General features: G+C 39.4%; 2 protein-coding genes across 3 annotated transcripts in view; one reads left to right on the top strand and one right to left on the bottom strand.

Moving 5' to 3' along the window:
• Positions 1–6,001, bottom strand: part of PRKN (parkin RBR E3 ubiquitin protein ligase) — a 710,558-nt gene extending 704,557 nt beyond the window's left edge. The window contains exon 1 of the mRNA XM_030448441.1: positions 5,875–6,001. Within this exon, the coding sequence (XP_030304301.1) occupies positions 5,875–5,881 (7 nt within the window). The 5' untranslated portion in view covers positions 5,882–6,001. The remainder of the gene's footprint in view (positions 1–5,874) is intronic.
• Positions 6,002–7,089: 1,088 nt separating this feature from the next.
• PACRG (parkin coregulated) overlaps positions 7,090–24,971 on the top strand; it is a 217,751-nt gene continuing 199,869 nt past the window's right edge. Inside the window, exon 1 of one of the 2 annotated variants that reach the window (XM_030447908.1) lies at positions 7,090–7,259. In XM_030447908.1, coding sequence (XP_030303768.1) covers positions 7,104–7,259 — 156 coding nt within the window. In that variant the 5' untranslated portion in view covers positions 7,090–7,103. The remainder of the gene's footprint in view (positions 7,260–24,971) is intronic. The other variant, XM_008504997.2, reaches the window with a different exon arrangement.

The following is a 24,971-nucleotide window of genomic DNA, read 5'->3' on the forward strand; positions in this document are numbered from 1 at the left end:
CCAGACATTTGTGAACTACAGTGATTTACAACTCAAGGTATTATTAGTGGAACTACCCATATCGTCACATAAATTAAAATAGAACCCAGAGCTGTCAACAAAAGAAAGAAACCCAAAATCACAGCATGAGTTCATCAAAATATCTAAGGAGACAATTCTAAGGATACTTTTCCTTTGGCTGCCTAAGCTAGCACCTTTATTTTCTAGCCCAAATTCATACAGGAAAATTATGAGTGTTTACTCTCACTTTGCTTTCTCAAGTTTATTTTCATAACAATGAGAAATATTTATGCAGAAAGTAAAGATACCAACACGCTGAAGAAGAGAACAACACAGAGGAGTGATTGCTCATCCAGATAGATAGCTCAAACTTTCACCTGCTCTCCCATTCCCTCCTAACTTGGTTACTGCTATTCCATGGGCATTATTTCATTGTCAAAGACCCTGGCAACCTGTCTTTATTACCACCTTCATCCCTCACTCACTAAACAAATGCTGACCAGTCGATGTTAACTATCTAGAGCTTATCTTCTACATTTTTAAAAGTTTGGGGCTTTCTATCATGCTTTTTTTCTTTGAGAGATATTTCCTGGAAACTTCCATTAGGGTGCTGCCTTCTTTTTTTGTTTGTTTGTTTTCTTCTCTGTAATATCTCTTAAGAATTCAACAGGTTTTCAGGAAGGTGACATTATTGCCAATATTGTTGACTAAAAAATAGCTCAGCCAATCCAACTGCACAGTGTCACTTCCCTTGCACCAACACTGGTTCTCAGCTGATCCCACGGCAAGCAGACAGAGGGTACTAAGTGAAAAAAACAAATAAACTCTCTTATACCCCTAAGTAAGCAGGTTTTGACAACCAAGGCTATTAATTAGTGTCACATGAATAACAACATCAGCTCAGTCAATACACAGTTGAGTAGCAAAGGGGGGAGGGCACCAAAATATTTTCCTTTAGGTGGCAGCCATCAGCATTACGTATCACCACTTTTAGTATGTGACTCAGCGATGTCAAGCAATGAAGAAGGGTAAAAGGATGTTCCATTCAGTTACTAAACTTTCATATTACCTCACTGTGAGCCAACTCAGGGAACTGACCCAGATTAAAAAGAAACTTTCTTTTTGATTACTTTTTGGCTTCACAGCCTGAACAGATACTTGCTCTGCTGCAACTGAAACTTAGTTTGCTGGTGTAAAGGGGGAGGGGGAGGAGTAGACTACAGCAAGAAAAGCAGCAATACCTAGAGACTGCACTTGGTGTAGTGTCACATTTAGCATGAAAACAAAGCCCTGTACTAACCCACACTAATACCCATATATTAACCTTAATCCATCTCTTGTGTTATACTTACAGTATTTAGCACAAGTATGGGAGGGGCTCTGCTTTGTATTTATAAAACTCTCAAGTTACTGTGGTGCTACAAATAAAATGCTTAAATGCCTGGGACAATTCCTTATAAAACAGATATATTCATATGTTGAATCTGCAATTTGTTGTTGGGGTTTTATCCTCTAACACATGAAACTGTGACATTTAAAAGAGCTCTTTATCAGTGTTGTACTTTGCTGAGTGATGGGTATTTTCCTTGTTTGAATACATATTTTCATATTTTAAAATTGTTGAGAGGTTTTTTTTTTGAAGAAAAACATTTTGGGGAACCAACTATCCACTGACTTTCCACTTGATTATTCTGCCTTAGAATTAAGCCTTTAAGAAGCCTACTTAATTCTGTCAACTCAAAAAGACATAAAAATGGAACACTATTGAAGTTACAGAACTGCTTCCCAGAGTAAGAATAACGTATCACAAAACATTAGACCAGGTTAGCCTTTTCTCTTCTTCCAAATTTAACACAATTATTTACTGTGTTAATACTTTCAATACTTTCTGACATTTCAATAGTTCTTGACATAAAAAACATAAAACAGTAGAATTTTTATTAATAAATTTTTATTTACACATTTTTATTTATAGTGTTTACTAAACATTTTTGTGGCAAGGCACCAACTTAAAAACTATATGTTGCTGAACAGCTGGAAAAAGCACTACTTGCTGTTTATGATAGCCTATGACTAGAACTTGAAGACGTACTCCCTGTTAGAATCTTCAACTCCTTTACAACAGGAGAGAAATTAGCAATGCTGCACCAAATTATTAGAGCTGTAAAACTTTCCTCATAATCTTCACTTATCAAATCAAATCAGGGATACAAGACCCTGGCAAGTTCTTGTCCAGTTCTTCTCAATCCACAGCGACTATCTTGTATCATCTTTGAAATTACATTTGTTTATTACACTTACTACCAATCTGTTGTCCGGACCAATGGCACCAATATGGAATAAATGCAAAAAGAAAATGCTAGGTCAACTGATGTCTTCCTTCCAGTGCTCACTTAAAAATAAGAAGCCCTTAGCTCAATTAACTCCTCATTTTAAGTTTTAAGAATTAGTGAAACAGATCTGTGAAAACTTCTGGACATGTGGCCAAGCAGATGACGGAGGTTTTTTTTCTAATAAAGCATGATTTCCAACTTCCTGCCAAATTCAAAGTACCATATTAACTGAGTATCAGTCTTAATCTTCAACTCATGATCTAAACACAGGTCTTGCACCTTATTGTAAACACTTAAGCTTGCGCTCTCTATGCACAACCCCAGTGGGTTTTTTTGCTGCTATCTGAATATCAAAGTATATTCTGCTTGGTGCTTCTCTCAAAAATAAGATACATTTAAGCTTACATGTAGGTCAGGAGAGTCCAATGTGTTAAAACAATTGAAATATTAGACAGAAGTGTGCAAGTATTCATGCCTTATCAATTCTGGCACAGATACCTTAGAAGTCACAATTAGTACAGATTTTACAAGTAATCAAATGTTTCCTGTCAAAATCTCAGGCTTGATTAAGATTTTATCCAAGATTTTTGTGTGGTTCTTGATCACATGAGAGAGTAAGCTCTAGGTACCAGCACAGTTTGTTAGGCTGCCCAGCTGCTGCAGGCTGCAAGACAGCCCTATTAAATTTAATCTCAGTTACCACTTTGTGTTAAAGCAAGGGTATAATTGATCAAGGAAAAAGCCACTGCAAGGAGTCACCAGCAGACCCTCCCTCCACATCAGTAAACCCTGAAAATGTGTAATCAAGATACCTAACCAGCTTGAGGTTAGGTACAACTGAGAGAGAGTGTGAGCAGGTGGTGGCAATTCCAGCTAGGGCTCAGCAGGTCTCTAGGCTGATCTCTGTTCTCTCCATTGGACACAATTTACCATTAAACTCATGCTTCCTAAATCTCCCTACCTACACTGACCAAGAGCTTTGAATTACCTTCTCCACTGTGCTTCCAATGAAGCACAAAGATAATAAAAAAACATGTGAATGCAAAAAAAGAATGGAGGATAGGAAGCAAAGTGACAAAAGAAAAAAATATACAAATCTAGAAAGACAACATGAAGCCTGAAAGTTAAGGTACATGGTATTATAGAAGCTGTTGACAGAAATACTTTTGTCTACAGTAAATTTTGGGGACTGCTGAACAGAAGACAATCAAGTACAGCACAGGTCCTTCAAGCAGTGAATACTAAGCTCATTTAACTGACATCATTGTTACAAATATAGAAAGCAGCATCAATTTGGCTCCCTTTGGTCAGGGATTTCTGTAAGGATTCCCATCTTGCATCAGTCAGAATATACATATACAGTATTATAAAGTCAAAATGAAAAACAGTAACTTAAAACACTCCTGCATTTGTATAATTAAGTTTTTTTCATTATTAAAATAAAATTAAATAAACTTCTACAGAGAAGTTTCCTGAAGTCCTTGACTGAACAGCCCAGAAAGTAGCATGAATATGTGGTATCCTTATAAATAAAGCAATTTACTCATAAGTGAAATGACTACTTCATTTGAAGTCAAGCACGTTACAGAACAAACTTCTAAAAGCATTTATAAAAGCAAATTATTTTGCCCTTTCCCTCTTGCCCCCAATTATGCCATGGTATTCTTTGCTCATAGATGTTTAGAAGAAAAGTGGGAAATTTGACTGGGTCTCTACATCATATACTTTGAAGAAAATTACTGTGTTTGTGGAGTGGGAGGTTTTCTTCACTTTTTTTCCCCTCTAAAATAACAGGTTGCTGCTTGAATCATTTAAGGTTGCAACCCGTGTAAAACTGTGCTTATAAACTCACAACTAATTAGGATATACATTTCATAATCAATACTTACAAACATTTCTGTCTACCACAGTGAAAATGAAATTTTAATTCCTCAGTCAAATGTTATCTTCATGTGCAGCAAGTAAACATTCATATTTCAGTTAAGAGGGCCAGAGGCACCAACTCTGTAACCACATAGGCAGTTCTTTATGTACACTCAACTTACCTTCCTAAAGCATTCAAAAAACAAATGCACACTACAGTTCCGTAAACACATGTATTTTATATAGTGTAGCAACACATCAAAACATCCGAGGAGATAAAACTGCAAAAGGAAAGACAGTGGAATACCTGACCCTCTACACTTCTCTTAAGCCAAGCCTTTTATTTAAGATACTCTCTGCTACATCACAAAAAAATAATAGTCCAAAATGACAAGAAAACCCAGTAAGTTTCCACAAGTAGGAAGGGAACATTTGCATAAATATTTATACAGAGTGCTATTTGAAAAGAATTGGTTTTAACTTTCTTTTTAGCTTTTACAAAGCCGGAAAAAAAAAAAAAAAAAAGTACACTATCCAATCTCTCCTGTTCACACACTATGAAGAAAAACTTCTGTCTAGTTGAGAGGCCCATGAGATTCTTGGATACTTTTGAAAAGTGTAACTTTAAAATAAATATTTTGACAACGCACTGTATCATGAACAGTAACGTTTTACCTTGACTGCAACTATGACACCAACACTGAAGATGAAACAGTAAGCCCAAGAAAGGCAAGGAACTGTTAAAATACAAGTGTATCTACTACATTCTACAGCTGTTACTTCAAATAATTCACAAAAACTCAAAAAGCGAAAGTAAGATGAAACATAATGAGCAACGGGGACTACAAAAAAGATCCTCTGATTTGTGGGATTCCTCAGGTACAGATTCATCTTACAAACAACAGAAAAAAAACATTGCTTAAACAACCGATCCACGAGCCATACCATTATTAGATAGGTACAGAAAGCAGTTCAAGGGCCAACTGGCCAAACTCCCAAAATTTTTAGGTCCAAGTTGCTTCCTTATCAGATCACCACCACTGAGTACCGTGCCTGACCGCATGAACATAGATGTATCAGGCAAGGCCAGAAAGCTTCACAGATGACTCCAACCTTACCCAACAGTACAGACAATCAATACACCGATGTACAACGAGAAGTAATTTTTAAATGACCTCAATGACAAGCCCTAAGCAGGTGGGTCACCGGCAGGTGGGTCACCCCCCACCAGCACGATACAGGACAACAGTGGCTCCTTGACCCCCGAGTCCTCTGCGCGGCCCCGCCAAGCGTTTTAGCAGCGAAGCACTAAGGCAGGAGAGGAGACAGCGAGGGCACAGCCCACCCGGCGCCTTTGCTCCGGCCCAGCTCCCCAAGAACCGCGACCACCGGACGCCGTGCTCGTCCGTGGGGGGACGTGACACCGGGCAGCCGCAGCACCCAAGGCCGTCGCCACCATCCCCACCCACAGCGGGGGCCGAGGCGGCCCCCTCCCCCGCCGAGGCACCAAGGAGGAGGACGGGGGAGGGGACGAGGAGGCTGGCATGGGCGGACGTGCCTGCGGAGACCGAAGGGAACCAACCCAGCCCCGTCCGCCGGCTGTGGCCGATGCGGCAGCGGCTGCAGCAGACATGCGGGGCAGGAAAGGGCGGATCCGCATCCGGGCTCGCTCACTCACCTATCATGGCGGCGACGGACGGGGAGGGGGAGGAGGAGGAGGAGAAGAGGAGAGGAGAGGAGACGGCAGGAAGGCGCGCGCCCGCGCGCGCGCGCACCCTCGCAGCCCTTTAGCGCCGCGGAACTGCGGACCGAGCAGCCGAGGGGTGGGAGACTGCGCATGCGCCCCGACGGGAGGGTGTGTTTAGGAGAGGCGCGGTGGCCTTTGGGTAATGTAGTTCTCGCCTCCTCACGTGGACCGCCTTTCCCCCCCCCCCCCCCCCCGTTCCCCCTTTTTTTTGTTAATTACGGAATCACGGAAGGATTAGATGGTTAGAGTTGGAACGGACCTTAAAGCTCATCCAGTTCCAAACCACCCGGTGCGGGGACGGGCACCTCCCACTAGACCAGGTGACTCACAGCCCCGTCCAACCTGGCTTTGAACGCTCCCAGGGATGGAGCTTCCACAACCTCTGCCTGTTTCCTGCTAAATTGTGTCGGGCGGCTTCTTGGTGCCTGCCCGGTGTTGGGGGTGCCTTGGGGTTCCTGTTTCTCCGGTTAACACCTTTGGTGTTTCCCTGCTTCACACCTCCCGCTTCCCCCGCGCACGTCACACCCCTTCTCCTCTCCCTCCCTCCCTCCCTCCCTCCCCGCCCTCTGGCAAGGCGGGAGATTGTTGACGCGTTGCCTAGCGACGGGCGCGAGGCGGGGGGACGCGTGGTAGCTCGGACGGCGGCCAATCCCCTCCCCGCCCCCAACGGACCCCGCGGAGGGACCCCCGGCGGGTGGCGCAGGGGGTGAGGCAGGGCGAGGGCCGGCGGGTGGGCGACCGCAAGGCCCCGGGGGGCGAGGGGAGCGGGGAAAGGATGGAGACGGAGCAAGGGGAGGAGGATGAGGAGCTGGGCTGCAGAACGGGGCTGAGGAGCGCAAGGGGCAGGCGAGGAGGGCTGTCAAAGCGCGGGAGGGGTGCGTGGATGTGTGTGTGCGTGTGTGCCTCTGTGTGTGTGTGTGTGTGTATGTGTATGCGTGTGTGTGTATGCGTGTGTGTGTGTGTGTTTGGGGGGGTGTCGCTGGTTGGGAAGGGACCAGAGGTAGACCTGTTGTGTTTTCTAACACAGTGGCGTTGATGTTTATCTGTCGTTTTGTGCTTTTTTGGTTGGTTTTTTTGTGTGTTTGTTGTGTGTTTGTTGTTTGTTTTTGTTTTCCCAGTCTGCCTTTTGTTCCTTGCCGGTCGCGATCGCTGGTGGGGAGATGGTAGTGGAGAAAGGGGGTTCAAGCCCCCCAAAACCCGGGGGTGAGAGGAGCCCCCCGCAGCAGGAGCCTCCTGGGCGCCTGAAGAAAAGCGAGCAGCAGCAGCAGCTCCTCTCAGACGGATTCACTGTTAAAGCCATGATGAAAAACGCTGTGGTACGTTTGCTGCTACTGTAGAGGTGTTGTGGATTAGTTTTATCTCACCAGGAAGCACGGTGAGTTAGAGGTGGGGATGAAGCATGTCAGGAAGGTGCGAGAGTTGCCAAAACTTCATCTGGAGTTTGCTGGTTGTTGAAAATACCCCCAGGTTTTACAGGCGTGTTATCATAAGGCAAGTGTCAGTGCCAGTGGAAGATCTTGTGATGCCTTGCCTCCAATATATTGCTTTGATGCCAGGGTTTTTCTGCATCGTTTTGTACTGGCAAACTATGTCCTATTAAACTGTTAGCCTATGGAATTGTCTGCAAGGCTTACCACCTCACCTTTAGCAAAATTATGTCAAACGATACCGTGGTATTATTTGAAAGTGTTTTCTAATACCGACAGTGTGGCATAAATTTGATGTGGATGTCACATATAATGGCAAAGTTCTGGAAAACGCATTCATTTTTAAAATAAGCTTAAAAAAGAATAAAAAAACTTTCATATAGTACAGGAGACCTACTAAACTGGAAACCCACATTAGTTTTCTGTCTCATAGTTTAAAGACAGAAGAGTTGATCCAGCATGCTTCACTTTCAGTTATAGCCCCAATTCAGAATGAATTTAGATGTGTATGGGCAAAAATACTAGGATAAATGCCTTATATTGTTTTGAGTACTTTTTTCAGATTTGTAGGAATAAAAAGGAATAAAAAAAATAGTAGGAATAAAAAAAGCTTAGCTACTGCTAAGTGCAAGTGTTAAACATGTAAATGGATGAGCTAGTGTGGGCGTACATCTGTGCTTAAATTCCTGACTTGTATTTTTCTTTACTTAAACACAATTCAAGATCTTAGCAAAGTCTTGTGTTCTCAAGCTTTTTTCCAGTGGTATATATGCTCCTTTGACAACAGTTATGACATACATTATTTCCCTTATTTTGCTGATACAGTCTTCCTGTTGCAGTTTCTCTGAACTTCTGTTCTGTAAGAGTATCTTTAAACAAAATAGGAGTAGAAATTGTGTACGTTAAAATTTTTCTCCTTATTAGTAAAACTAATTTCAGCTAGTTTCAATTTAGTGGGAAGAATACAAGGCGAAAACACCCAAACCTCCCCTTTGTTATAAAGATCTTTTGGTTTGGTTTTAATTCTAGAGATGTGTGGAATAAACTACTACACTTCAGTTTCTTTAAGGATTATTTTTTAAGATATGTTTTATCTTTTCTGGACATAATTCAAATAATGGATATATGCATGTTTGTTTACACCTTGATATGTAAAAGATGCTTTAGTTTGTCTAGAAGAATCAGCAGCTTCAGTAGAGTTTCAGAAATATATAGTTAATTTTAAAAAGGAGCTTTGACTTGTGACAACAAGCTATGGGTTTAACCATAATTTAAGTATTCCTTTAAGTATTTATAAACTTTTAACTTTTATGGTTGCAATTCTAACTTCCTGAACATTAGCAGAATCTTAAATTATATATTACTGTCGTTAGACAACAGCAAACAGGTAAATCTGCTGCCTTTGGAGCTACTTGTTGAATCACAGAAATTATGTTTTTCTTTCACAAGCCTCTGGAGATCACATAACCCAACTTAACCATTTGAAGTGTGCCTGTCACCTAGATCAGGCCAGTCATGGGTTTTCCTAGCTAAGCTGTGAAACCTTCCAACACTCCCCGACCTCTTTGGGCAATCTGTTTCATTTCTGCCCTGTCTGCCAGACCCCCTGCCTACTGGCTCAGCATCCTGTAAGAGGTAGAGTTAGCAGCCTTACCTGCTCCACAGGATCTGCTCATGACTGGGTAGGAACCAGTGATACTGTTAGAGATTCTGGAAAACTCATAGTGCCAGGTCTGTAATTTGCAAAAGCTCTGAGTGAGAACAGGCAGCCCCTGGAATCATTTCTCAGGGGTCAGTGTGCAAAAAATTGGATAAAGTAGGTAATATCTCACTGCTACTTTATAACTGCAGAAGTGAGTGTCCCTTTTCTCTTTTTCCAACAAGTGGTTAAATGGAGCTTCCAGTTTATTAAGTACTCACTTGTCAGAGGCTGACATTGTCGATGAAGTTCTCATAGAAGGCTTAGGAGTTGACTGGAGGGTTGAGAGCACAGCAGGCAAATACAGTTAAGACATGGTAATTTTTTTCTTAACAGCATGACAAGGCACGGTGTTGTCAGCAACGTGTTCAGCATCTTCAGGTCAAATAACTAAGTACAGATTAATAGCCTTTGGTGTAAGCATGCGGTGAGGCTTAAACTATTAACATTGTCTTACAGATTACCATTGTGCATATATGACTGTAAACATTGTAGTAAAGGTTCCAGAATTCTTTGTAGTTCCTTGTGCAAGAAGCATTTTACTAAGCCATTTTTCATGGAAGTTGTTGGATAAAGTTTTCTTCCATAGTCTGCTTTCATAGCCAGTAGTAAGTCCAGAAATTAAGTACATGAAATATCCCAGACTTTTCTCAACTCTGACTAGATGTAAAATTTAGTTATTAAAATACAGCACTTCCAAATATTGTCAATATTCTCCAAAATATTGTCCCTGAACTGAAGAAAGTGGTTTGGTTTGGTTTATGTTATGCCAAAACTGTGAATTCATATAGCAGTTTAAATTAAGAGCAGAATCCAATAAAGGTCTTCTACTTTAACCAGCTAGATACTGTGACATTTACATTTTAATTGTCTTGTCCTTCATGTGTAATCATGAATGCCATCCTGTGTGCTCATACTTCACATGCACTGCATCATTAGAATTAGGAATATAATTAAAAATTAATATACAGACTAAGAAGTAGAAAAGTGTCTCATCACTTCTGATCTTCTACATATGGTTATTTTTGCTATTTTGTGCAACTGTATGTGAGTCATAGACTCATTGAGGTTGGAAAGGACCTCTAAGACCAACAAGTCCAACCATCAACCTAACATTACCACCCAGCTAAACCATGTGAAGTGCTGTGTCCACATGTTCTTTGAACACATCCAGGGATGGTGGACTCCACCACTTCCCTGAGCACCGTGTTCCAATGCCTGACCAATCTTTCTGTAAAAATTTTTTCCTAATGTCCAATATAAACCTCCCCTGGCACACCCTGAGTCCATTTCTTCTTGACCTACCTCTGGTTATGTGGAAGAAGAGACCAGCCTCACTACAACCTCCTTTCAGGTAGTTGTAGAGAGCAGTAAGTCCTCTCCTCTGCCTCCTTCTCTAGACTAAACAATACCAGTCCTCAGCCACTCCTTGTAAGACTTGTGCTCCAGACCCTTCACCAGCTTTGCTGCTCTTCTTTGGACACTCTTCAGCAATTCAATGCCCTTCTTGTATGAAAGGCGTCAAACTGGACACAGTACTTGAGGTGCAGCCTCACCAGTGCCAAGTACACGGGAAAAATCACCTCTTTAGTCCTGCTGGCAACACTATTTCTGATGCAGACCAGGAGGCTGTTGGCCTTCTTGGTCACCAGGCCATGCTGCTGGCTCTTAGTCAGTCAGCTATCAACCAGCACCCCAAGTTCTTGTCTGCCAGGCAGCTTTCCAGCCCCTCTTCCCCAAGCCTGTAGTGTTGCCTGGGCTTGTGGCCACAGTGCAGGACTTGAAACTTGGCCTGGATTAACCTCATACTGCTGACCTTGGCCCATCGATACAGGCTGTCCACATCCCTCTGTAGAACCTTCCTACCCTCAGGCAGATCAATGCTCACTCCCATCCACAAACTCATGTTAGTGCCTCCTTTTCTGTAATATATTAGTGGTAAAATTTTTTTTTTTTTCAAGGAGAGAATTAATTTTATTATTCAAGGGCAACTGCAGAAATGGGATCCCAGTCTATCTCCCAGCTTTTAAACAATTCTTAACCAGCAAGTTATAAGATTATTGAGGTGAAAAAGATGCAGAGGGACAAGTCTCTACGTGTCCTTTCAAACTGTTGTTACTGTGCTGCAGAGTTAGGATTCATAGTGATAGCAAGTGGCATGGTAGGAAACTCACCTGACAGTATAATTTAATGCATACATCATTCATACAGGAGTTTTAGAAGCATTGGCTTTTGGTGTTCTACGTCCATTCTTGCTACAATGAATCCAATGGATGATTTTGGAGTAGAATTGGAACTTAAGACATTGCCTCCAGAGTGCTGAGCCAATTCTCCTTCTCCTTCCCTTGCTGAGCTCCTTTTCCTTTTCCTTTTCCTTCTCCTTCTCCTTCTCCTTCTCCTTCTCCTTCTCCTTCTCCTTCTCCTTCTCCTTCTCCTTCTTCTCCTTCTCCTTCTTCTCCTTCTCCTTCTCTTTTTCCTTTCCCTTTTCCTTCTCCTTCTCCTTTCCTTTTTGTTCCTCATTCAGCAGTCTATGCTCTGTATTAGAATGAATTATCAGTCTTTGTTGACTCTTCTTTCAAGCCATTCTCGGTAATATGTCTTGTGAAGCTCTTTCTTGACCTTTACCCTTTTATAATAACTCATAGCAAGGATTTCATTATAAATTCATAAAACTAGTTTTAGAACTTTCATAAAACTATTTTTGTTATTATCATTGTAGCTGTAACAGTTTCTAATTTGATTTTAAGGCTATGAGAAAGCATCGTTCCTAAGAAAAAAGTTTTTTCTTTCTATTATAATTTATTGGAAAAGGCAATATGTTCTGGGATGAGTAGACTTCAAGTTAAAGAAAAGTTTTGATAAATGTTTATTGGGCAGTCATATGTCCATCCTGTAGGATCCGCTTCAGTTCAACAGTAACAATTTCCTGCAATCTACAAGTATACTTCAGTGAACAATGTAAGTCAATTTAAGCTGTCAGTGCTCTGGAAGGCAGTCCAGTCTTCTTCCTGTTCCTGGATTTTTTTAACTGCTGAGCCCTATTGTGCCCACATTTGTACAGTGTTGGCTGATTAGGGAACAGATCCTGCTAAACTGATTAGGGAACTCACAACTGAGTTCTAAGAGAGTAATTCCCCAAGCACTTAAAGCAGCATTAACTTGCACCACAATTGAAAGCTGTGGTTTTCATCTCTGTACATTTATTCCTTGAGCAATGCTCTACTCTGGTCTCTTGAGACCCCAGCTGAACTACTGGGTCAAGTTCTGGGGTCCCCAACATAAGAAGCACATGAAGCTGTTGGAGCATGTCCAGAGGAGGGCCACGACAATGACCAGAGGGCTGGAGCACTTCTCCTATGAAGACAGATTGAGAGAGTTGGGGTTATTCAGCTGGGAGAAGATAAGACTCTGGAGACGTCTTATAGTTGCCTTCCAATACCTGAAGAGGGCCTACAGGAAAGCTGGGGAGGGACCTTTTAGTGATAGCGCATATAGTGATAGGGCAAAATGTAATGGTTTCAAACTGCAAGAAGATAGATATAGGTTAGACATTAGGAAGAAATTCTTTGGTGTGAGGGCGGGTGAACATTGGCACAAGTTGCCTAGGGAAACTGTGGATCCCCCTTTCCTGGAGGTGTTTCAAGGCCAGGTTGGATGGGAATTTGGACAACCAGATGTAGTGGGAGGGTTGGTAGGATGTAGAGGGGGATTGGAACTAGATGATCTCTAAGGTCCCTTTCCAACCCAAATCAGTTCTGTAGTCCCCAGCATAAAAATAACATAGAGCTCCTTGAAAGTGTTCAGAGGAGAGCCACTAAAACGGTGAGCAGGCTGGAGCACCTCCTCTATGAAGACAGGCTGAGAAAGTTGGGGTTGTTCAGTCTAGAGAAGAGAAGACTTCAAGGTGACCTTATAGTGGCTTTCCAATATCTGAAGTGGGCCTACAAGAAAGCTGGGGTAGAGATTTTTACACGGGTGTGTAGTGAGAGGACAAGGGGAAATGGTTCAAACCTTGAAGAGGGGAGATTTAGGTCAGACATTAGGAAGAAATTCATTCCTGTGAGAGTGGTGAGGCACTGGCACAGGCTGCCCAAAGAAGTTGTGTCTGCCCCTACCTGGAGGTGTTCAGGGCCAGGTTGGGTGGGGCTTTGAGCAATGTGATCTAGTGGAAGATGTCCCTGCTCATTTAAGGGGGTTGGAACTGATGAGCTTTAGAGTCCCTTCCAACCCCAGCCATTCTGTGAGTATGATTCTTTGCTTCTATGATAATATAAGCTTTTGCATGGCTGTGCAGTGAACTACACTGGAATCCTGATGAAAGCTAGATTAAGAGTAGCTTGGCATTTTTTTCATAGCAGTACAAGCTTGACATAAAGTTCTGCAACAGCACAAGCTAACAACAGTTGTGGCTGCTTCAGCCCTGCCTGCTTCTGCTGTGTATTTGTACCTCCTCCACTGTGCAATTGAATGGAACGGAATTGATGGGGCACTTCGATTACATTAGATCCAAACATGAAAAGCTTTAATGCAGGGAGGGAAGTTTTTATTTCCCCTCATAAAGTTACAAATCTTTCCAATTCCACGCCTGTTTTTACTGTAATGTACACACCGATAGTATAACGAACCAGAATACACAAGAAAAGCACTAATACTGAAGACCATAATGTCTTCTAAAAAAGCCTGTATTTCATATTGTCTTTTCCAGCTATAACTTACATGGCTTAGTCATACTGCCCTTTTTATACAAAAAGACTTTAAAATCATCCCTTAATTTTTGCAAATATGGGGGAAGGTTGATATTTTTTTGTAGTTGCAGTGCTAGGAAGATAAGATTTGTTCAACATCCTCAAGCATGAAGAAATCACGCTGTTTCTGTTATGAAAGTCTGCTACACACATGAATCTCCAGTAATTTTTTATTATTATTATTATTATTCACTCATGTGACTTAAAATAGATAAGTAAATTATCAGTTAGACTCCATTTCATGGTTTTGCTTGACATTTCTCATCTTAAACCACTTCATTTGATTCTCGTTATTTTACTCAGAAAAAGACCTTGGAAGGGTTTAAATTTTGAATGTAAAATGTAAATTGATTTTTAAACATTACGGTGTTTCAAGACTCCTCTGCTAATCAGTGTTTTATGAGCTAATGAATAAAATATTCTAACTGGAGACATTTACAGAGATTCTTGTCAAATTGTGTCAATTCTTATATCAGAATTAAACTAGTTTAAACTTTGGAAACTGAAACTAATATAAAAGAGCAAATGTCAGAATAAATTTTAAATGTCTTACATGTTTACATTTTTCATAAATGTTAAAATCCTGCTGTGGTCTGAGTAGGTGGCCATGTCTGTCTGGTGTTTCACTGAATGAAGTGGACATCTTTCAGTTTTCACATGTTTGACTCCCAAGTGTAGGAATTCAGGACAAAGTGTTAGAAAAAAAGTTAATAACAATAGTCTGCAAACAAGATTTTAAGCCTTTCCCACAGGCAGCTGAGCATACCTCCAGAGCTAGTCAACAAAAAACGTGAAAGAGATTACTTAGAAAGCTTGTGCTATGCACCTTTCCCTGCACCCAGACTCCAGAACAGTTTCCAAACAACATACATACATATTCTTTCTCCTTGATATCATTTATTTCAGCTAAGAAAAATCCTGGCCTCTATGTAGGCTCCAGCTTCTTAGTTTTCTCCCTGTCAACTGGGGGTGCTGTATGATACCCAGAGTAAGTTCAGTGAGGGGTCATCAAGACATGTTCTGGAGCAAATATTCCATGAGGAGACATTTTTTTTCATCCTAGAGAAGGGAAAACTGCCAGGGTATCTAATGGCCATAACAGACCTAATGGCCCAATAGCTGTAAGAAGGATGTCAGGAAGACAGAGCCAGTCTGTTCACTCTCGTGAATGATGGGAGGACAGAAGATGTGAGTTGAATCAACATGTGCAGGAAGGTGAAAAACTTTTTCACCATGTGTACAGTCAAGCATTGCATGAGGCTTCCCAGAGCTGTGCAGTCTCCCTGGAGTTTTTCAAGACTCAAATGCAAAAAAGCTCTTACTAACCTGGTCTAATCTGACATGATCCTGCCTGGAGAAGGGGGTCGGACTGGGGACTTCCTGAGGTCTTTTCCAGCCTGTGTTTTCTGGTGATTTGACATCTTGTTCCATGAAAGGGTGGTTTATGGCCACTCTGTGGCTCTGTTGCTTCTAAGGTCAGACAGGCTCTCAAACTAGGGGAAGAAAAGCAAAAGGTGTATGAGAATTTTTGCTTAAATAGCTTTGCTGCTTTTCTGAAGATGTGACCTGAAGGGGCTAATAAATACTACAACATAGGAGAAACAGTTTTCCTATGAGTTGTCTCCATACTGACCATCAGAAAAACTATGTAACACCATGTTGTTCTGATTATTATAGCGAGCTACATTGTAAATCTGAGGTTGACTTTATAAATTCATTTGAGTAAGGCTGCATCCATGCTTGGGTAGCAGCAACACCTGCTTCTCAGTGGAGGTGGCTACTGCAACTAGTTCTGATATTGTCTACTCCAGTGAGTGTACGGTGAGTACTGGTGCCAAGCACACAGTGAGTGCTGTGAGGAACTGAAGCAGCAGGCCATGTCAGTAGCTGTCAACCTCTGGATGCTGTCCTTTGTCTCACAGCCTCCTCTTGTCACAACTATAACTTAAGTGACACTGGAAGCTATAAATGGGTGAAGAGAACAGGACTGGCATTTGCGCTCGAGAAAGTAGTGGGACAATGGTGGGGAAACAGGAGAGAAGAAGTTATGCCTTGGCTTTTCTTGCTGTTGTTTTGCTAGTGATTTAACATGACAGTTGTGTTCTGTGTTGGACATATTTTAGTTAAAACAATTTAGGCAGATGTGCATGCATACTTACTGACATTGGCAGCCAGAATATTATTTTTCATAGAAGTTGAAAACATACATTTTTACTTTCCTAAGCAGGTCTGTTAACCTCTCTCTTTCTACAGTCTGATCTACTGTTCCATGCTTACTTTTTCTCTGACATTTTTTACTTCACATGTCAGTGGATTTCTCTTCTCATTGTGTTCAATGGGTGTTTATTTGAGGGAAAGCAGTTGCACATGGCTAGAAAACTGTTAGAGGATGTACTTGTAAACCTTCTCCTCCGACTTTGTTAGAATACCCTAGATAATAATTTTTACTGTAAAAAAATCTCAAAGGAATGAACTCATAATTGCACAAAATAGTTAAATTTCTTTGTGTAAATGTTTCAACTTATACAACCACTTACAGAGAGATGTTATCTCTAAAAATCCACAAAAGTAAAGTTGTAACATACTTCAGGCTGCTATATAAAATGTATTTAAGACATTAATATTTCGTAGCTTCTAGTGTGTCTTTGGACATATTTAACAAGGGTTGGACTCGATGATCTCTGAGGTCCCTTCCAACCCAGCCAATTCTATGATTCTATGAACACTTATTACAATATTATTATTCAGGAAAAATATCAAGATTCAGTGTCTTACTTGATTGTATCTGAAGGCTTTTGGTCATTCAATTGTTTATCCAATATGAAGAATTCAAGTAGTGCACTAAAATTATATCGAGTTCAGCACTTTAATTTTTAAAAAGAGAAGAAGTTCAGTTGTATCTGTGGAAATCAGTGATTCAAGCTTGCATGAGTTCTCAGAAACTCATTCTGTGACCTGACAAAGGAATCTTTGTTAAAGAAATTTCAACTGTGTCTCTGCTACTGCCAATAACGTGCCTGCCACTAATATGCAGCATTCAAACCTTTGGACATAAATATTGTTGAGGAAATACTAGGGCTTAACAGGTTTTCCTGGGTTTTAATAGGGTTGTTTCTGTTAGAATTGTCAGTTTTCCTTTTCCTTTCACCAGATAGAACAGAACTTTTTTCAGCTTATGTGAGAAAACAGATAGCCCTGTAACAGTAACAGAACAATTCCTCTGTTGTACAATGTCCCACCAGATAGTAGTAAAAAAGTGTGTGTTGAAGGGCTAAATTAAAATACATTTGCAGAGTTAATACCTAAAAAGCCACTAATACATCTGTATACTTTAGATTTTTTCCCGTTTGATATTCTTTTAGTTGTTCTATATCAGGTCATCCTTAAGGATGAGTTAAGTGTTTTTTCTCCTTAATTTTGCTGTTTGTTCTCTTGTTTCTAGCAAGTGGAACACAGATATTTAAAAAGAGACTGGATGTGGCACTCAGTGCCATGGTCTAGCAACTGCAACGGTGGTTCAAGGGTTGGACTCGATGATCTATGAGGTCCCTTCCAACCCAGCCAATTCTATGATTCTATGATTCTATGATTTTTATAATATTAAATATTCTTAATTTTTATAGTCTTAACAACCTTTTAAGATCAATAACAAACAAGCTTGCCTAGTAATGTGTTTGACATCAGTATGTAGCCAAACACATGGCTAAGCAATGGCTTGTCAACTTACAAAATACAACCAAAGGCTCATTCTGATTGCCTAAAGTTTATTTGAAAGTAGCTCCAGCTGAGATGTGCTTGTAGTCACAGGTCAGAGTTCACACTCTAGAGAGGTTAAATGCCCATCAGCTGACTCCTAACTGAGTTCCTTTTCTGGTTGGCTGAAGTTTCATTCTTCTGGTGTTAGTCGTTTATCTAAAGCAGGAAATCTTGGGTTTTTAACTCTTGGGTGGCCTACTGGCCAAGGCCATTTTTGCAGTGGGGTTATCAGGATATGCTGCTGGAAAGTGAAGGTTTGGACTTGGAATGTTGTCAACTGGAAAGAGAGATGACTGTTCACATGTGGCTGAGAGTAAGACAAAAAGCTTTAGCAGTTTTTATTAATATAAAATATGGTTTTGTGATTCATGTAATCTTTATGAGTAAGCCTGTATTTAATGTTGTTGTAATGTATTTAATGTTTATGTAAATGGAGTAGAATTTATTACATGGAATAATCACTTAATTTCCCAGTACTTAAAAAAAATACTGGAACTTGGGGAGGGTAATAAAAGGAATTCTTCCAAGAGTAAGTATTTTATGGAAGAATACCATAAGAAGAATTACTTTGTTTTAGAGATGAAATGGATGACAGTGGATGGTATCATGGGACAATAAATTATTGCATTGACAAAAATCCATTTTGCATTTAAAAAAAACCCGAACATTTCTTCACTGATATGTGAGTTCTGTTAACAGACTTATGGAACATAAATATTTAGTGACAACTTTAATTTATTATAAGGTAGTAGATGAAATGTCTTGGTTTTTAAGAAGCCAGAATTTTACTCTTAGCATAGGAATTTGTATTGGATATTTAATTTAATTTTCTCAGAGTGTATAATTATTTTTATTTAGTATTCTAGATGGATTCACATCCTACATTCAAATATTATTTTTTTATTACTAGATATGCTTTATGTGGGCTATGAAAAATTGAAAAGAAACTAATGGCTGAGGACTGACTATGAAGAGTGTAGAATACAGAACAAGTATCAATGTGCCTTTTTTTGGTTTGCTGCTATGAGTCCTGTATTTATGCTGTTTATTTTCTCAAGACCATATGATTTACTGTCTCTGTGCTGCAACCAAAATTCAGCTATCAAAATATAAATCCTTAACCTGAAAAAGAATGTTTCCTAAGCACTTGAGTGGGATAAGTTTTGTTATTTTCAGAATTTTATACAAAAACCTGAATGGAATTTTCAAAAGACAAAATCTTCCCATTTTTCACTTAAGTGAAGGTTTTTTTAAATTTAAATGAACCTGCTAAGTAGAACTCTTGGTACTTAATATATAAGACCTTGTATTTAGTGGTTTGAAACTAATACATGTGCTTTTCCTTTAAACCATATTTTTTAAAATATGATAGAAAGAGCTTGAGAATAAACTGATTTGCGTCATTCATATCATCCTCATCCTCAGTGTTTGCAATATTCTAGATGGAAAATGACCATGAAGACTAACGTCAGTGTAAAACTGAAAAATACGGAAGCAGTGATGGTGGTGTGTATTTATGAATGGCTGATGGCACAGTTGTGCCCTGATGATCAGTGGAGAATCAGGAGGGCCTAAATAACTTAGTTTAGTCCAGCTCTTCAGTCTTGCCTATGGCATACAGGTGTTCCTGATAACCATCTCCTTCCCAGCATATCCACAGATGCATGTGTATCTCATCAAACCTCTTAGAAGTGTTTAGTCCCAGTTATCTCTCTTCTAATTATCTTTTCTTTTCCCCAGTACTACACTTTTCTTTGTCTCATACCAGATATTTTTAAAGAATACATCCAATGTTTTCACAAGGGCCTTAAGTCTGAAGTTGTCTGTGTTTGCAGGAATGAAGTAAAGCAAGGAATCTATCTGCCAGTTTATGTTGCCTATGAAGAAGTAGGATGATCTCAAGATTGCTCATACAGTTTTGTGTTAAACATAGCAAGAGGTAGAACCAGTCCTTATAGCATCACAAAAATAAAGGGTTTCAAGGCTGGAAAGGAACCACCCATCAGAATTGTCTTGAAGCTGGCTGACAGGAATTGACCTATCTACTTCAGGATGACTGATTCATTTCTGCTGGTCTCCCAGGCAAGTCAGCAGCACATGCTGATCTTCAGTGTCAAGCACTGCTGATAGGTTTAATGAAGCAAGCATGAATATCTTCCTCTTAGCTGTGCCAGGGAGGAAATAGTTCACAAGCAAGACTAATGCACAATGAAAGCTGTTACCAAGTCTAAAAGTCCAGCTCCCCAGATGTAGGTCGTTGGCAGAGAATTAAAATTCTATTGAAGAGTATGTTTGTTGTTTGTTGGTTTGGTTTTGTTTATTTGTTTTCACTGGTTGTTTTGGGTTTGGGCTTTTTTTTTTTCAGTTTTATGATCATATTTCCCAAGAATAAAAAGCTATATTATGTAGCAGCTGGGCAGAACATTCAGACTACAAGTTTTTCAGCCTCTGCATTAATGCTTCATTTTTCACTTTGGTTTAAAAGAAGTGATTTATATTCAGATTGTGTTAGGCTGCTCAGGGCTTTGTCCACTCTATTTTTTTTTTTATTTTTTTTATTGTCTTGTGGTAGTCTGACTTGATGAGGTCTAGAGGGTAGCAGTCTTCTTCTGTATAGCCCTTTGACACTGTATAATCACATTAACTATCTTTCATAATTATTTCAGTGGTTACATTAAAATGGAGACAGTGTATAGGTGTCAAAACGAACTTTATCTTCTGTAGCTTAGTTTGCATTTCTGCGATGTCAGTAGATGTTCAGCTTGCTTCTGACTAAAAGGGCTGCAGTTCCAAGTGAGCAGGGCTATAACTGAGCAACAAATTACTGTGAATATGAATTAGAGAAAGCATCCCTAGAGCTACATGGCAGAAGTCAAGTGTTACTGATTCTCCAAGTTATTATCTCATAATAACTAGCATCCTGAAGATCTTTTTCAGTTATTAAATTCTTGCACAATGAGTATGTTCTATGAAATACTGAGTAACATCTTTCACAGTATGTGATTCATACTGACTACTTTTTCTCTCATGTGCATGTGATTGAATCGGGCAGAATTTAGAGGGAAATAATATTTTCATTTCCTTTGAAATAATATTTAAAAGAAAAATGGGATAATCAAAACTTTTCTGCATGTGTTTAATGGATCACATCTTAGAGACTTCTGGAGTTCCGTAGGTGTCCTGAAGTTATTTGGTAAAGGGAAGTGCCAATGGTGAACTATTTTGTCTTCTATGATCTCTCCAAAACACTTTTTTTACTTTAAAATGTATTGTTATACTCAAATTTCTAATGCAATTTGAAACTTATACACAAATCAGTGAAATACTAATAATTTAAAACTATGTTTTGCTGTTTCTATTCTAAAATATTGTTGCATTTAGCCAGATGAATATCTTGGTACAAATTATAGAATCATAGAATGTTAGCTTGGAAGAGACCTCAAGGATCATCTGGTCCAACCCTTCTAATGATATTGTTTATATGAGATGTCTGAGCACTCCATTGAGCTGACATTTAAAACTTTTCTAAGTGGGGGAATTCCCCTGGGAGATTCCTCATAGTGAAAAATTTCCTCCTTGTGTTCAATCGGAATATTCCCTGAGTGTAGTGAAATGAGGCAACCAGGTGCCTCTAATTACCAGGCAGTGGGCATGAGCTTGTGTTAAGCCCACCTGTGCCTGATTAGGGCAGGCCCCAACTGTGCATGAGCAGCATTAGGGGGCCAATAAAAGGTGAGGTCTGAGACACAAGTTCAGTTCACTCCTGAGCAAGCCAGCAGAGAGGTCAGTTGAATCTGGAGCAGTAGCACCGAGCGAGGCTAACCAGTCCTGAGGGCAGCCACCTCAGGGCACTGTTTGTGCACTTCTGCTGGAACACCTTTGGGACCTCAGAGCACCGTGCCCTAAGAGAGGTTCATCTTGCAACACCTGAGAGCAACTCACTTGCCCACTGCCTTGTCTGTACCTGTGACTCTTTGTAAATAGGGAGTCTCCATCTTCTTTGTAGCTGCCCTTTAAGTACTGGAACATTGTAATAAGGTCTCTCCTAAGCCTTCTCCTCTCAAGACTGAACAGACTCAGTTTTCTCACCCTCTCCCTGTATGGCAGGTGCTCCACTCCTCTGATCATCATCATGGCTCTTCTCTGGACCCTCTCCAGCCTTTCTGCATCCTTTTTGTAGAGCAGGGACAAAAACTGGATGCAGTACTCCAGGTGTGGTCTGACAAGCACTGAGGAGAGCTGAATTACTTGTTTGTCTCTGCTGGTCATGCCCTTGTTGATGCAACCTAGCATCCTGTTGGCTTTCTTCGCTGCTGGAGCACACTGGAATATTTGAGCCTGAACATGAAACAGTAAAAAGTGTTTGAGCCTGAGCATACAAATTTGTGCTGCTGTGGTGTGTTGTTCAGTACAGCTTAGCTACTGGGGTTAGTACCCAGAAACTGCAGACCTACTGACACTTCCGCTACCTGTGTGTCTGCTCAGTTAAAGTTTGTGCTTTAGAGCATGTTTACACATGCTGTGATAATTCTGCTCACAGTGGAGCACCTCTTTAATGTACATCTAGTTATTTTTAATATGATGTCTATAATATATAAAATGTGTTACTGAATTGAAAATACATGTATTTACAGATCCTTGATAGATACCTGGTTTTTTGCATGCAGAGACAGCAATATTTGCACTTAAGTTATTTTGATGTATCAAGTTCATGTTTTATGCCATTTGAATATGTGATAATTTAAAATCCAAACTAAGGCATTTTTGGATACATGGGTGAGAAAATGTGTATGCAGTCATAAAGCAAATTTATCATTATTTGTTGCAGTGCTCACATAAAGAGTTAGGTCATTTAAATGTGCAGAGATCATTATTAAGTATTTTTAAAGAGCTCAACCTTTTAGCTCAGAGTTAGTATGAGAAACTTTAGCACAAAGATTACTTTGCCTGGTTACAAATTTTGGAAAGTAATCATTCCTAATGGCAGTATTTCTTGTGCTTCATCGTCTTAGAGCCTTCATAGCATGGCTTGGTAGCTAGTAGGAGTATTGCTAGCAACCCTTATACTTAGGTGGCATAATCATTTTCATTTGAATAGATTCTCAGGTTATTTTCTTTGAGAAGCTGTCACATTTACAGTGTTTGCAGCAGATCTTAAATTTGGTGCAAATAAACCCTTCAGACTACAGTGGTTTTTTTGTAACATAAAATTCTCTTGTTATATAAACCTCGTGGTGAGATTTTCTTTGCAGAAGAAATAAAGCTCAGTTCCCCCTCCCAGTAAATCTTTCCCCATGTCATATTGTCCCTTCTGTTTTCCTGCTTCTCTGCCTCTGACAGAAGCACTCTATTGTTGTGAAAGGATCTTAATATTCCAATGAAAACAGTGAGAAATGGGTAAAAAGAGAGATGAATGAATTGTTTCATTCACCAAAGGGAACTGGGTTTTCTTAAATTATTTTTTGTTTAAAAGAACACATAGAAGGAATTACAAAGGAGCAAATATATATTAGTTGTAAAGCACCAAAATTAAGAAACACTGGATTCCCCATAATATCTTAATTGCCGCTTCTTCGTGTCCTTATAGTAGGCTATAATTTTTAATAATGTTAAAATAGACTAGTTTTTGTTATTCAGTCCTCAGAATAAAGTCAAAAGGGCCAGAAGTGAGATTGCATATACAATATTAAATTTGCTGGGTTTGGATCACTACTTCATTTTGCAACATTAAAATCTTCTGTTCAGTTGCTCTATATAATGTGACAAAATCTAATAAGCATGTATCTGGGAAATACTTTATATGTGTATCTCAGATATACTTCTTTGTTCATAAAATACTGGCAATAATCAATGATTATTAAGAAAGTATGCATGTAACTTTATTTACCATGTTTGTGTCCTTGCATGCAATGAAGACAAGAATTTCAAATTGTAAATTCTAAGGTTTTAAGCAAAATAATTTTTAGAAAACATCATGGAGTACCTTTTATATAAAAATGATATATTGCATGGTGATCGCTGCTCTTATATTTGCATCCTTTACTATATGCAGGTTAGAGTTATATTTATCAGATTATAGTAATTAATTTTGCTCATTCATACTATTGAAGCTTTCAGACTTTTTCATAACATAAATATTTTTTTTCACTGTGTCTGATTACCTTTATGATTCATGGTATTCACAGTGTAAATTCTCCTGGCTTGATGCTGTTCATAGATCTTGCTCTACTTTAGTAAAGAGGCAAAATGAGAAGTAAGACAAAAGGTTCTGTGAGTTACCTGTCCTTATAACTCAAGCCCAACTCATGTTTTTTTAATATTGTAGCATTTTCCTTCTACCCATTCAACTTGATGAATGTTTGACTTCCACCTTACTCTTTGTCTGTCTGCAGGATAGGATACCTTCAGCACAGGGTAAAGGGATTTTACACTCTTCCTCACTTATGCTCTCTAAAAAATGCTTGCCAATGATTTATTTTATTAATCTACTTTTCTTTCCACAAAAATGTTTTCTATGTTTCTAAATCCAGTTTCTAAGGGGATAGAGATAAAGTTAGTTACTGTGAGCAAGGCATCATCATAAGATGGTCTTAAAGCATCTGGGATTGCTGTGGTTTTGGGTACTATGGAGCAGACTGGGTTTGAAGTCTCCCTATTCTTAATGCAATTTATATTTCTATATTGCCACTGTACAAGTCTTTAAACTTGCTCTTAAAGAAATATTTAACATTCCAAAGGGCTAACTACACAGGAAAACTGATACTTCTTCTAGAGACCAGAGATTAAAATATAGAGTTGTATGTTTTTTCACCAAGTTTGTTAGGGCAGATCTACATTTATTTGTTTTAAAGGGTTTTCTGTTCTAGTTTGGTTTTTAAAGATAAACACAGAAATAGTTCAAACAGTAGGCTGTGTGAATATTTACTGCTTTTCTATCTACCAAGAGGCAATGGTAATTATTGTTACAATCAACAGGTTGCTCTTTTTTCCCCCTATATTGCCTCTATGTAAATGGAAGACTATTTTATGTATGTTTGTATGATAGCTTGAGTGAAAAAAACCACTAGTTTTTGATATCTCCACTTACAAAATAAATATTACAAAATAAAGGGGTTTTGAATGTTGACTTTTTAAAATCTCACAGGCATTTTATATAAAAAGAATATAGTACTGTCTAAAAGATATTTTATGGGGTCTTAAAATAGTTATGAACAATTCTTACATAAACTTTTGATGGACTGAATCACTAACTGATTGAATAAGCTTTCTCTTAAAATATTAATTCTAAATAGGGACAACTAAAGAGAGCATAAGCAATTGCATTTCTTCTTAGAAAAGATATGCTTCTTTTTGAAAAACCTTGACAATCTCCCTCCAAATGTAAATAATGTCAGTGCTGGG

The sequence above is a fragment of the Calypte anna genome, chromosome 3 (assembly GCF_003957555.1).
Source record: "Calypte anna isolate BGI_N300 chromosome 3, bCalAnn1_v1.p, whole genome shotgun sequence".
In the NCBI taxonomy this organism is placed as follows: Eukaryota; Metazoa; Chordata; class Aves; order Apodiformes; family Trochilidae; genus Calypte; species Calypte anna.